This window comes from Marmota monax, unplaced genomic scaffold, assembly GCF_021218885.2.
Source record: "Marmota monax isolate L192 unplaced genomic scaffold, Marmota_monax_Labrador192_F-V1.1 WCK01_AAM20220418_F8-fsc00017, whole genome shotgun sequence".
In the NCBI taxonomy this organism is placed as follows: domain Eukaryota; kingdom Metazoa; phylum Chordata; class Mammalia; order Rodentia; family Sciuridae; genus Marmota; species Marmota monax.
This window is the reverse complement of record NW_026695241.1, coordinates 21,285,534-21,297,208: the sequence shown is the minus strand read 5'-3', so window position 1 is coordinate 21,297,208 and position 11,675 is coordinate 21,285,534. Positions and strand designations below refer to the sequence as shown.

At 35.5% G+C, this 11,675-nt stretch overlaps 1 protein-coding gene across 1 annotated transcript in view; it reads left to right on the top strand.

Moving 5' to 3' along the window:
* Positions 1–272: 272 nt before the first annotated feature.
* Positions 273–11,675, top strand: part of Dnal1 (dynein axonemal light chain 1) — a 37,509-nt gene continuing 26,106 nt past the window's right edge. The window contains exons 1-3 of the mRNA XM_046440923.1: positions 273–358; positions 5,488–5,526; positions 9,399–9,508. Coding sequence (XP_046296879.1) covers positions 356–358; positions 5,488–5,526; positions 9,399–9,508 — 152 coding nt within the window. The 5' untranslated portion in view covers positions 273–355. The remainder of the gene's footprint in view (positions 359–5,487; positions 5,527–9,398; positions 9,509–11,675) is intronic.

The window sequence follows — 11,675 nt, the reverse complement described above, 5'->3', positions numbered from 1 at the left end:
TCAACGGAAAGGGATTTTGTAAGTTCTGAGAACGGAAAATGCTATCGGGAGGTTTTAAAGATTTCAACGTCATTCCAGATCGGCTGAAAATGCTTTTGGAAGGGAAAAGGACATCTCCCCACCACTGGTGGCGGTTAAGCTCTCCTGCCCTCAGCTGTCGGCAGGGAAGCGGCAGCCAGGCGGGAGGACCCCGACCCGCGGAGCTGTCCCACAATGCCCCGCTCCCGCCACCCCAAGGGCGGAGAGGAAGGACCGCTGCCGGGGCAGGCGTCCGCGGAGAGCACCGAGAGCTGCGCATGCGCACTTAACGCGGCGGGCCCTAGCAACCGGAGCAGTGACAGTAGCAACCGCCGGAATGGTGAGTACCCTCCGGGCCTCCTAGCCAAAGCTGAGATGAGGTTGGGACTGGAAAAGGGTGACTGTGAAGTGTTGAGGGCCGCGGGGTTTTCGAACAGCGGAAGGGAGTCGATAGCGGATGTTGGCTCAGTGGAGTCCGAGGCCTGAGGCGAAAGGAAAGCCCTGGCAAAGGGTGGTCTGGGGTGAGGGTGGCCTGAGACTGGTTGGAAGTTGGGTTAAGATAGAGGGGCCCTGGCAGAAGAAAAAGGAGGGCGAAAAGCAGGAAGTTTTCGGGACAAAGATGATGGGAAGGGGGATGTGGATAAAGATAGCTCTTTACGTAGCAATAATTGTAACTCCCCCACCCCCTGTTGAGATGGAGGGAGCTCGGGCTAGTTACGAGGCGGGTCAGTGTAACACCCATTGGCAGCAGTATCCCTAACCTGTGAAGTGCCCAGATTGCCCTCCGAATGACTGTAAGTGCACTTATTAGGTAACGCTGATGGAATATACTAGGGCAGTGTTTCTCAAATTTCAATATGCATAAATTTGAGCTTGTTGGAATGCAGATTATTAATTTTTAATATGATTGGGTGTTCAGGAATGTGCATTTCAACGATGCACCTCAAGTGATTCTAAAATTGGGGAGCATCACACCACACTTAGAAAAATCCTTCTGCCTTCGATTTAAAGCCAACCAGCGGTTTTGTCCAATCAGAGCTTTTATGAAGTAATGATTTTGCCTAGTGATGCTTCTCAGCTCCTAAAGTGTACACTCACTCTCTTGCTTACCTACTTGGTAGTTCTAACTGGTAGTTTGAAAAGGTTTACAGATCCAGCTAAAGTTATTTAGCAAAGATGTGATTGTCCTGCTGGATGGAGATGTTGATAAAGAAATATTGGGACTAAGAGTATAATTCAGGAGTAGAGAGTTTACCTAGTAAGGTGATGCCCTGGGTTCCATCTCCAGCATCGTGACATAGATAGATAGAAATAAATACAGGTCCACATAAATTTACATTTTTAATGTAGTTTTAAAAAGATAATATTACACATTAAAGCTCAGGTTTCTGGCTTCTCTGAAAAAAAATTTAACATTGGACACATGTTGCTATGGGCATAGGTGTGACTTATGCAGTCGAAGGGGAGAAATAAAGAATGTCCACGCGCTTCTGCCCTTTCAATGCTTTATTCACTCAAATCACTCAATAAATTTCACTCTATAGGTTCTTTTTTTTATGTTATTGATGGACACAATACCTTCATTTATTTAGCTTTATGTAGTGCTGAGGATTGAACCCAGGGCCTCACACATGCTAGGTGAGTGCTCTACCATTGAGCCACAACCACAGCACTCTATAGGTTCTTAATTAAGAAAATGACAATCCTTAATGCTAGGCACTGCAATAGACATAATCAATTCACTGTGAACAATTCTAGATTAATTGTAAACACTGCAAACACTCTTAATCATGAGAGACATTCCCTCTGGATGCTAAGGTCAAGTGCCAGGTATAAAGTTTCAAGCCTTAGGCTCTAAGTCCAGCAAATGCACACTCACTCAAACTGTGGTGATCAGGTCAGGACCAAGGCAGGCTTCTCCTGGGGTGGAGCTGATGGCCAGTTGAGGAGAGGGTCGTAGGGAAAAGTTGCAGTTCTCACCAGAGTCAAAGAGTTTGAGAGCTGTGAGGAAGATGCAGAAGATCAGGCAAATGATGATAAGAGTGGTATGTCAGTCCAATCCTCACCAGGCTCTCAGGCGTGAGGGCATCAGTGTCAGATGGCTGAATGTCTGTTCATTTGCTCCATTTATACTAAATTTTGGGGCTTCTGACCACCCTTTCAATCCCTATGAGCTGCCACTGGATTTCATCATTTGTCCTGGGGTTAAGGCATCTGGTCTGGTGGTCCCCACCCTGATTTTCTTGCCTTTTCCCCTTATCAGGGTGAGAGCAACATGACAGAGACTTCACTCTGAGCTTGTCAGGGTGGGGAAAAGTGACTTGTTTATGTCAGGCCTATGCGATCGAATTGGAGGGCTCGGTAAGCATACTGGGTGAGACTGCAGGTTTCAAAGTGGAGTTTTAAAATGGAGTTGCTTAGGCTAAGGCCTAAGGCCATCCTTACAACACATTCTTTTCACATTTTAGTGTTATTGAAATATAATGGCTCATAACTGTCAGCATGTTTTCTTTCTTAATGGTATATAAAACAAGGGTGTTACAATTAGTGGAGTTTTTGTATTTGAAGAAATATGATGTTAGGATAATTCGTTTCCCCAAATCCCACCAGCCAACAGTTGTCTGGAGCCAAGTAGAAGTTATGCTCTTTAGTGGGCTCTGCCCTTAGCTGCTCAGATTTCATCAATTAATGATATCCATTTGGTCTTTCAGGCATTTGTGGGTTTTGACTCCTCCTGTTTATTAAGGGAAACAAGTGACCTGCAACAACTCATAATGCCACAGTAGACAGATAAATTGCTTCTCTTTCTACAATGTTGTGAAAGTGTTCTTTTGGTGGTGTCTTTTTATGAACTCATGCATGCAAGGATTTCTCTGGGAAAATCAACTAGGAATGGATTGTTCAGTGATAGGGTCTATGCATGCTTTAAATTTCCTAGGTACTGTCATTGTGTTTTACAGAATGGCTGGACCACTTTTTACTTTCTCCAGCAAAGTATAAGTGTTCCCATTTCTCTACATTCTCACCAACTCTCTCACTTTTATTGATCTGCAAATGTATCCAGTTGTTTTGAGTTTTTCTGATTTTCAGTGAGTTCAAACACCTGTTAATATTAGTTACCTAAGTTTAAGTTTCTGTGACTTGTCTGTTTATATTTTTGCCATTTGTTTCCATTTTTATTTTTATTTGTAAAATTTAGGAGTTCCTTGGGTACACTAAGCCCTTTGTTGCTTTCAAATGAAAAATATTTTCTCCCAATTTTACTGTTAAATTTGTCAGTGGTGTTCTTTACTTGTTGATTGTGTTTGCTCTAATACTGACCAGTTTATTCTTTTGGGTTTTCTTTACTGATGATCATCTGCACATGATGACAGTTTAATGTTTCAATCATTGCACTTTGTATTTCTTTTGTTATAGTGTTTATAAAGATCTCTTGAGCCATAGTAAACAGTAGTAGTGATAGTGAGCATCCTTGATGGTTTTGGGACCTTGAAGGAAATACTTTTAATGTTACCTTTCCAGTTGAGCCCACTTTGACTACCTCATTTAAAATAAATATCCTCCACACACACATATACTTTCTGATACCCCTTACCAACCTTGAAGTTTTTTTAAAAAAATCTGAATAATTGTTATCTTCCAATTTACATATATATATATATATATATATATATATATATATATATATCCCCTCCAACAGATGTAAGTTTCATGAAGGCAGGAATCTTTGTTTTGTTCAACATATCAAAAACACATAAAAGAATGGTTGGCATGCAGTAGACACGGAATAGTTGCTGAAATAAATTAATTTTCCAAGTGTGGTATTGCAAATTTTTGGTATATAACTTTTATCAAGTAGGAATCTCTCTTTAACCTATTAGCTGACAACATTTAAAATCAGATACGGAAATTTATCAAGTGTTTTCTACACTTACTGAAATAAACATGATTTCCTATGAATAATCCACTAATTTTTAAACTTTGAAATTTTTCTGTTGTACTCTTTGTGCTATTGGGATAAACTATTCATTCTTTATTTTTTATATTTTGGTAGTTGTAGATGGACAGCATACCTTTATTTTATTTGCATATTTTTATGCAGTGCTGAAGATTGAACCCAATGCTTCACACATGATAGGCAAGCACTGTGTCACTGAGTCCCAACCCTAGCCCCCAAAATATTCTTCCTTGATCATGATCATTACATATTATTGACTTTGGAGAGATCTAATATTATTCAGAATTTCCAAATCTGTGTTAAAAAGTAAATAGGACTTTTTATGTGGTTATGCTATCATTTTTCTAGACTCATAAAATATGTTGGCAACTTTCCTCTTTCTTTGGGTTCTGAAACAACTTGCATAAGAAGGAGTATTCCTTGAAAGCTTGTTACAGTTCACTTGTAAAACCATCTAAGCTTGGAGTTTTATGAGAGAAGGATGACAGTAAACTTCTTTGATTATCATTTTAATGTTTCCAATAGTATTGTTCTATTCAAAGTTTCTGATTCTTTTTTTTTGTGACAGTTTTAATATTTTTATGTTTTTTCTAAAAATGAAAACTTCATCTAGGTTTTAAAACTATAGCAAATTTTGCTCATTTTATTTAAAACACTTGATAAAAACCTCTGTGATGTATACCTTATTCATTCTGAATTTTAAATTTATATATCTCTTATTTTTTCCCAGTCATACTTGCAAGAGAATTAAGAACCCCTTCCCCTTCTGCTTTTCATTGACCTCTTCCTTTGTATTTCTTCTTTGGGTTTGCCATATGTACTTTTTAAAATGTTAGCCCATTTGTTTCCAATTTCTTGTTTTCTGATGAATGCATTTGAAAATGCAGATTTCTTTCTTAGTGCTGAATTCCTCAAATAAGTTGAAATTGAACTATGACAAATTTTTTTATCATTTAGAATTTTTAATTTGTACTTATTGATGGAATTATTTTAAAAAGATTTAGACGTGTAGATTTTTGTCATATATCATTCTTTAAAAACATGAAAAGGAGTTTATGTGTATGAAATAAAATTGTTAATATTTTTCTAAAATTTTGCCACTGTCACCTGGCCACAGCAATCGTAAATTGTTCCTAATTGTAATGCATCCAAATTTCAATGTTACAATGTAAAAGATGTAGATTTTAGAATCAATGAAATAGAATATATTTTAATGTCAAGTATTGAAAGCTATGTATTTTTTGTAAATTAAGTGGAAGTGAAATGTATGAGCATTACATAGTGATTTCCTTATTTTTTCTGAGTGGTCTTTAAAGAAATCATTAAAATACCTTCTTGCCTATAAAATCTCAAAGAAAGACATTAATCCTTTTAAAGGTGGAAGCTAAGCTAATGATTAATGAATGAAAATTGAATTAATAAATCACACCAATAAAAACAGCCTGTTTCTTCTTCTTCCTCCTCTTTTTTTTTTTTTTTTTATCTTCTTCTTCTTCTTTTTTTTTTTAAAGGCAAAAGCAACAACAATCAAAGAAGCCCTAGCCAGATGGGTAAGTATGTGAATTTTTCCTTCTTTTAGAAGCCATACAAGGAAAATTTGGATATAGTTATTTAAATCCGACCACTCAATACAAGGTATCCTTGTGATATTGGAACTGTTCAGCTATCTTGTCTGTGGTAGTAAATACATGAATTTATACAGTTGATAAAATTGTTTGGGACTTAATACATACATACAAATATATATTCACTCATACACGTAAGTGAGTACTAGTAAGTTTGGGAAAATCTAAATAAAACTGATACATTAATATCAGTAGCAATACCTTAGTTATGATATACTGTAGTTTTATAGACTATTACCATTGGGGAGTAATATTCTGGTCAAACTGTACATGGGATCACTCTGTTTTTGTTGTTTTGTTTTGTTTTGTGGTGCTCGGAATCAAACCCAGGGTTTGTGCATGCTAGGCACAAACTCTACCACTAAGTTGCACCCATCCCCACCCCTCAAATATCTTAACAGAAATGTCAATAAAAATATAAATATGGAAAGACTAATTAACCTATGGCTATAAAATGGCTGGAACCTTTGTATTATAGTACATTTTCTTTTCCAGTTTTATCAGTCACTTTCAAGTAATAGAGTGGTAAATATTGTGGATTGTCTAAGCTTTAATCAGATGATAGTTTTAGCCTGTTGGATGTTAGAACAGAGATAGCCAGTATAGACCAATGTAAATTACACATAAACAACTAAAACACATGGAGTAAAAATACTAAAGTATATAGTAATATTAGAGAGGAAACACATTGTAAAAAACATGCGTTAAATATAAACCATAAGTGTGGCATTCAGCTATTCATCACTATGACCAAAATACCTGGCAAGAACAACTTAAAGGAAAAAAGTTTATTTTGAGTTTATGGTATCAAAGGTTCAGTCCAAGGTCAGTCACTTCCATTGCTCTGGAGTGAGGCAGGACATCAGGGCAGAATGGCATGATGGAAGAAAGCTGCTCAGCTCATAACCACCAAGCAGAGAGGAAGAGCCTGGGACAAAATATGATCCCCAAAGACATACTCTAGTGAAATACTTCCTCCAGCCATGCCCTACCTGCCTACATAATCCACCTAATAGTCTACTGAAATTATTAATCCCTGAAATCGACTTAAATGGATTAATCCATTGATTAGATTATAGTTCTCGTAATCTGATCATTGCACCTCTGGACATTCCTGCGTTAACTAACATGAGCCTTTTGGGGAACACCTAATATCCAAACCATAACAATGAGTATTTTGAATATTAACATTCTGTAATGTGAATAGTTGTAATTCATCATTTATAGATAAAATTTCCATAGAGTACAAAGATGGTACCTTAATTTCTGTGCCCAGTAATAACTTTTTTGTCTATGCTATATAGTTTGTTACAAAATAATGTACTCTTTACTTTTATAGCTTTGGAAAAAAAAGTCTTTTTAAAAATTTTTTAGTTGTTGATGGACACAATACCTTTATTTTGTTTTTTAATTGATTTTTATGTGGTGCTGATGATCGAACCCAGTGCCTCACACTTGCTAGGCAAGTGCTGTACCACTGAGCTACAGCCCCAGTGCTCACATTAATTTTTTTGAGGCGGGGGTGGGGTGGGGTGGGTACCAGGGATTGAACCCAGGGGCACTTAACCATGGAACCACATCCCCAGCCCTATTTTGTATTTTATTTAGAGACAGGGTCTCATTGAGTTGCTTAGTGCCTCACAGTTGCTGAGACTGGCTTTGAACTCACAATCCTCCTGTCTCAGCCTTCTGAGCTGCTGGGATTACAGGTATGCAGCATCGCACCCGGCTAATTTTTAACATTTAAAAAATGTTCTTTGGGTTTGGGATATAACTCAGTTGGTAGAGTGCTTGCCTTGCATGACAAGGCCCTGGGTTCAATTCCCAGCACCATACACACACACACACACACACACACACACACACAGAAATGTTCTTTATTGGCACATAATTGTACATATTTATGGGATACAATGTGACATTTAAAAAATTGTTTTAGTTGTAGATTGACACAACACCTTTATTTTTATGTGGTACTGGGGATCGAACCCAGGGCCTCACATGTGCTAGGTATGTGCTATATGACTGAGCCATAATGCCAGCCCAACAATGTGACATGATATATGTATATAATGTAAAATCATCGATTCAGTATTATTAGCATATCCACCACCTCAAACATTTATCATTCCTGTGCTAATATTCGAAATCCTTTCTTTATAGTTATTCTTAAATATATAATAAATTATCATTAACTATAGTCACCCTACTGTGCTATAGAATACTAGAACTTATTCCTCCTATTTGTACCTGTTACTTCCCTCCCCCTTACTCTTCCCAGCATCTGGTAACCACTATTATACTGTGGACTTCTATGAGGTCCACTTTTTTAGGTTCCATAAATGGGTGAAGACCTGTAGTATTTTTCTTTCTGTTCCTGGCAAATTTCACTTAAAATGAATGAGTCCTCCCAGCTCATCTGTGTTGCCACAAATGGCAACCCATCATTTATTGAAGATTTGAGGGGTTTAAGTTTTCTTTCCCCTAACCTACAAATGTGTGATACAAAAGTACTGACTGGATGTATGTTAGATCTCTTTCAATGGACTATATATTTTCTATTGTTGATGTGTGATGAATTGATTTTTAAAATGAGCCTCTTTGTATCCTACATTTCACAAGGTTAATCTAATCAGTGGATCCATTTAAAACGATTTCAGGGATTAATAATTTCAGTAGACTATTAGGTGGATTATGTAGGCAGGTAGGGCATGGCTGGAGGAAGTATTTCACTAGAGTATGTCTTTGGGGATCATATTTTGTCCCAGGCTCTTCCTCTCTGCTTGGTGGTTATGAGCTGAGCAGCTTTCTTCCATCATGCCATTCTGCCCTGATGTCCTGCCTCACTCCAGAGCAATGGAAGTGACTGACCTTGGACTGAACCTTTGATACCATAAACTCAAAATAAACTTTTTCCTTTAAGTTACAGAAAACACAGGAGGGCAAAGGAAATGGTCCCTGAGCTTCAAGTTGTGTTGGAAAGAGAGAACTAACTCTAAGTTAGTGATGTGCTTGGAAAATATTAATAGGCAGCTTGTATGGGTAATTAAATTTTAAATTGTATGCTTAATACTAAAACTAAATACTAAGGTAGGATTTAGTGAATTAGAGTAGAACAGACAGCTTTGATCTCAGCTATGTTATAAAGAGAATATCTTTAAAATTTCTTATATTGGGGGTTCTAGCTCAGGCTGAAATAAGTATAGAAAAGAAAAGATGATGAATGAAATCTTACCATTCTGAATCTGATATTTAATGAGGTCAGTTAGGGACAAGGAATATTTTTTAGTAAAATCAATTGATAGACTTTTTATTTTATTTTATTTTATTTGTACTAGGAATTAAACCCAAGAGCCTTACCACTGAGCTATATTCCCAGTCCTTTTTTATTTTTCATTTTGAGACAGGATCTTGCTAAGTTGCTGAAGTTTCACCAAGTTGCTGAGGCTGACCTTCCTGCCTCTACCTTCCAAGTTGCTAGGATTACAGGCACGTGCCTCTACACCTGGAAATGGATAAACAAAAGATTTTAAACAATATAAAAATATAAGTGATTTTTTTTCTCCTTATTTCCTTTTGCTAGGGACCTAACAATTATCTGATTGAGCCATATTAGGGTTATTAGGTTATTAGGGTCAGCAAATACATGGTTCAGTAAGTGATGAATAATTATTAAGTAGTTATTAAAATTCTAAAAATGTTGAAATCAAAATGTTGAAAGGCCTTCAGAAATCTTGCCTCTTTTGTTGTACATCATAACTAGGGATCATTTTGTTCCAAATTAACTTTTCTCATAGGAAGAGAAAACTGGTCAGAGGCCATCTGAAACCAAAGAGATAAAACTTTATGCCCAGATTCCCCCAATAGAGAAGATGGATGCATCCTTGTCCACACTGGCTAATTGCGAGTAAGTTCTCTTTTCATCCTTCTAGTATTGTTATTTAGTTTTCCTTTCTTTTTTCCTTTATACTAGGATATATTTGTTTTCTGTGATTTTCATATTTTTGTTTGTTTATTGTAATTCTTCCCTTGGGAAAGTTAAATGTGAAAGATTACTGGTTTATAGGATTATTAATGGAATGATATTTTTCAATATAGTTTTTATGTTATATTTTTATATTATATATTATAATATAGTTTTATATTATAATATATTATATTATAATATATTTTATATTATGATACATTATAATATAGTTTTATATTATAATATATAATATAAACAATATTATAATATAGTTTATATTATAATATAGTTTTTATATTATAATATAGTTTTTTTTAATAATATAGTTTTTATATTATATTTGGAAATGGAAAAGTCCTAGTTTTTTGGAAGAAGCTAAATAACAGAATCAACTGTTACTCTGTCATTTGAGTCAACTACTTTTTCTTGTAAAATTATCCATCAAAGTCAGAACTGCATTTTTTTACTGATTACCTAAGGAATACACATTTTTTAAAAAAACTAAAAATACATTGCAAACCATCCAGGAAATATAAAGAACACAAAATATTAATGTCAACCTAAATTGTAGTATCTTGTAAAATCAATGTTAGCATTTTTACATAGAGCCTTTTAATTTTTACCCCCACTACTAGGGATTGAACCCAGTGGTATTCTACCACTGAGCAACATCTCCCCAGCCCTTATTCTTATTTTTAGACAGGATATCACTAAACTGCCAAAGCTGGTCTTGAACTTTTGATTCTTCTGCCTCAGCCTCCTGAAGCTGGGATTATAGGTGTGTACCACCTCACCAGTCTAATTTTTTTTTTAATCCTAATTGGGATAAAATTGCACTTGTTTTGTAATCCTGTTTCCTATGACTTCAATGATCAGATCTATGTTAATTTCTTTTAATTTATTTTCTAAATATTCTACTCAGTTTTTAGCAGGATTGTATGCTAATTTGAGGCAATTATACAGTGACACCTCATAACCATATTTTCGGGACCCTATTGTCTCCTGTCAGGGTTGTGGAATGCTGTAGAGTACCTGAGGTTCTTTCTAACTTCTTCACCGTGTGTTTCTATAAATGTGATCCCTTCACCACCTGAACTTTCTGCAGGAGATAAGCTCCATCCCAATTTTATAGAATCATACTAAGGAATTCTAAGAATCTCTACAGTAGGCAATTGGGTAGTACTTGGACACATACTTGTGAACACATATTGGTGAACACATATTTGTAATATTACTCATATCTATTACTTAATCTTTGGGATTAAAGGGAAAAGCAAACATATGTATTTATTGTGTGCAATTCATTCATTGTGATGAAAGCATACTGGCTTACATAAAAATCTACCTTGGGATTCATATTTGGCTTCTAGAATGATCTTTTTTTGTCATAAAACCATCAAAAAGGTAAACAAACTTGAGAAGATTTTGTATCCCATGCCAAAGCCTTCAGAAACCATTTAGAAAGAGTCAACCTGTTCATATTTTTGCTGACAATGTCTTTGGGAAAGCTATGTAAACAAGATTTAAAGAATTCTTTTCCAATAATATTCCTAGATTTTAAGGCACTTTATTTATCACTGGTAGGTCTCAGGAATGGGGGATAACTAGAAAATATACAGATTTGGTGAAAACTATATAGTAATTGCTTTTGCTGTTTCAAACAGATAAATGAATAATTCCTCTTCAAGTCAAATATAAGGGTAAGACACGTGTTCTAGCATCAAACTTACCTGGATTTTAATTTTGGACCTGCCACGTTGTGATTGTGTAATATTGGGCAAATTGTTTAACATCTTTGTGTCTCAGTTTCATTTGTAAAATGTGGATAATAATAATATTTATCTCAGAAAATTGTGATTGTTAAAATAATTCATGTAAATTGTTTAGAAGAATAGTGGGCACACATTAAATGTTCAACAAATTAGCCTTTATTATTATATGTTTTGCATGAAATTTCTAATATATTAAACATTTTAATCAAGGAAGAAAGATTAAGAATGTTAACTATGTTCCCTTTAAAAACTTTGTTTTTATATCATTAAAATATGGATAGAAAAAGTCTAGAAAAATATATGCAAAATATTAAAAGTATGAATCTCTAGGGAGG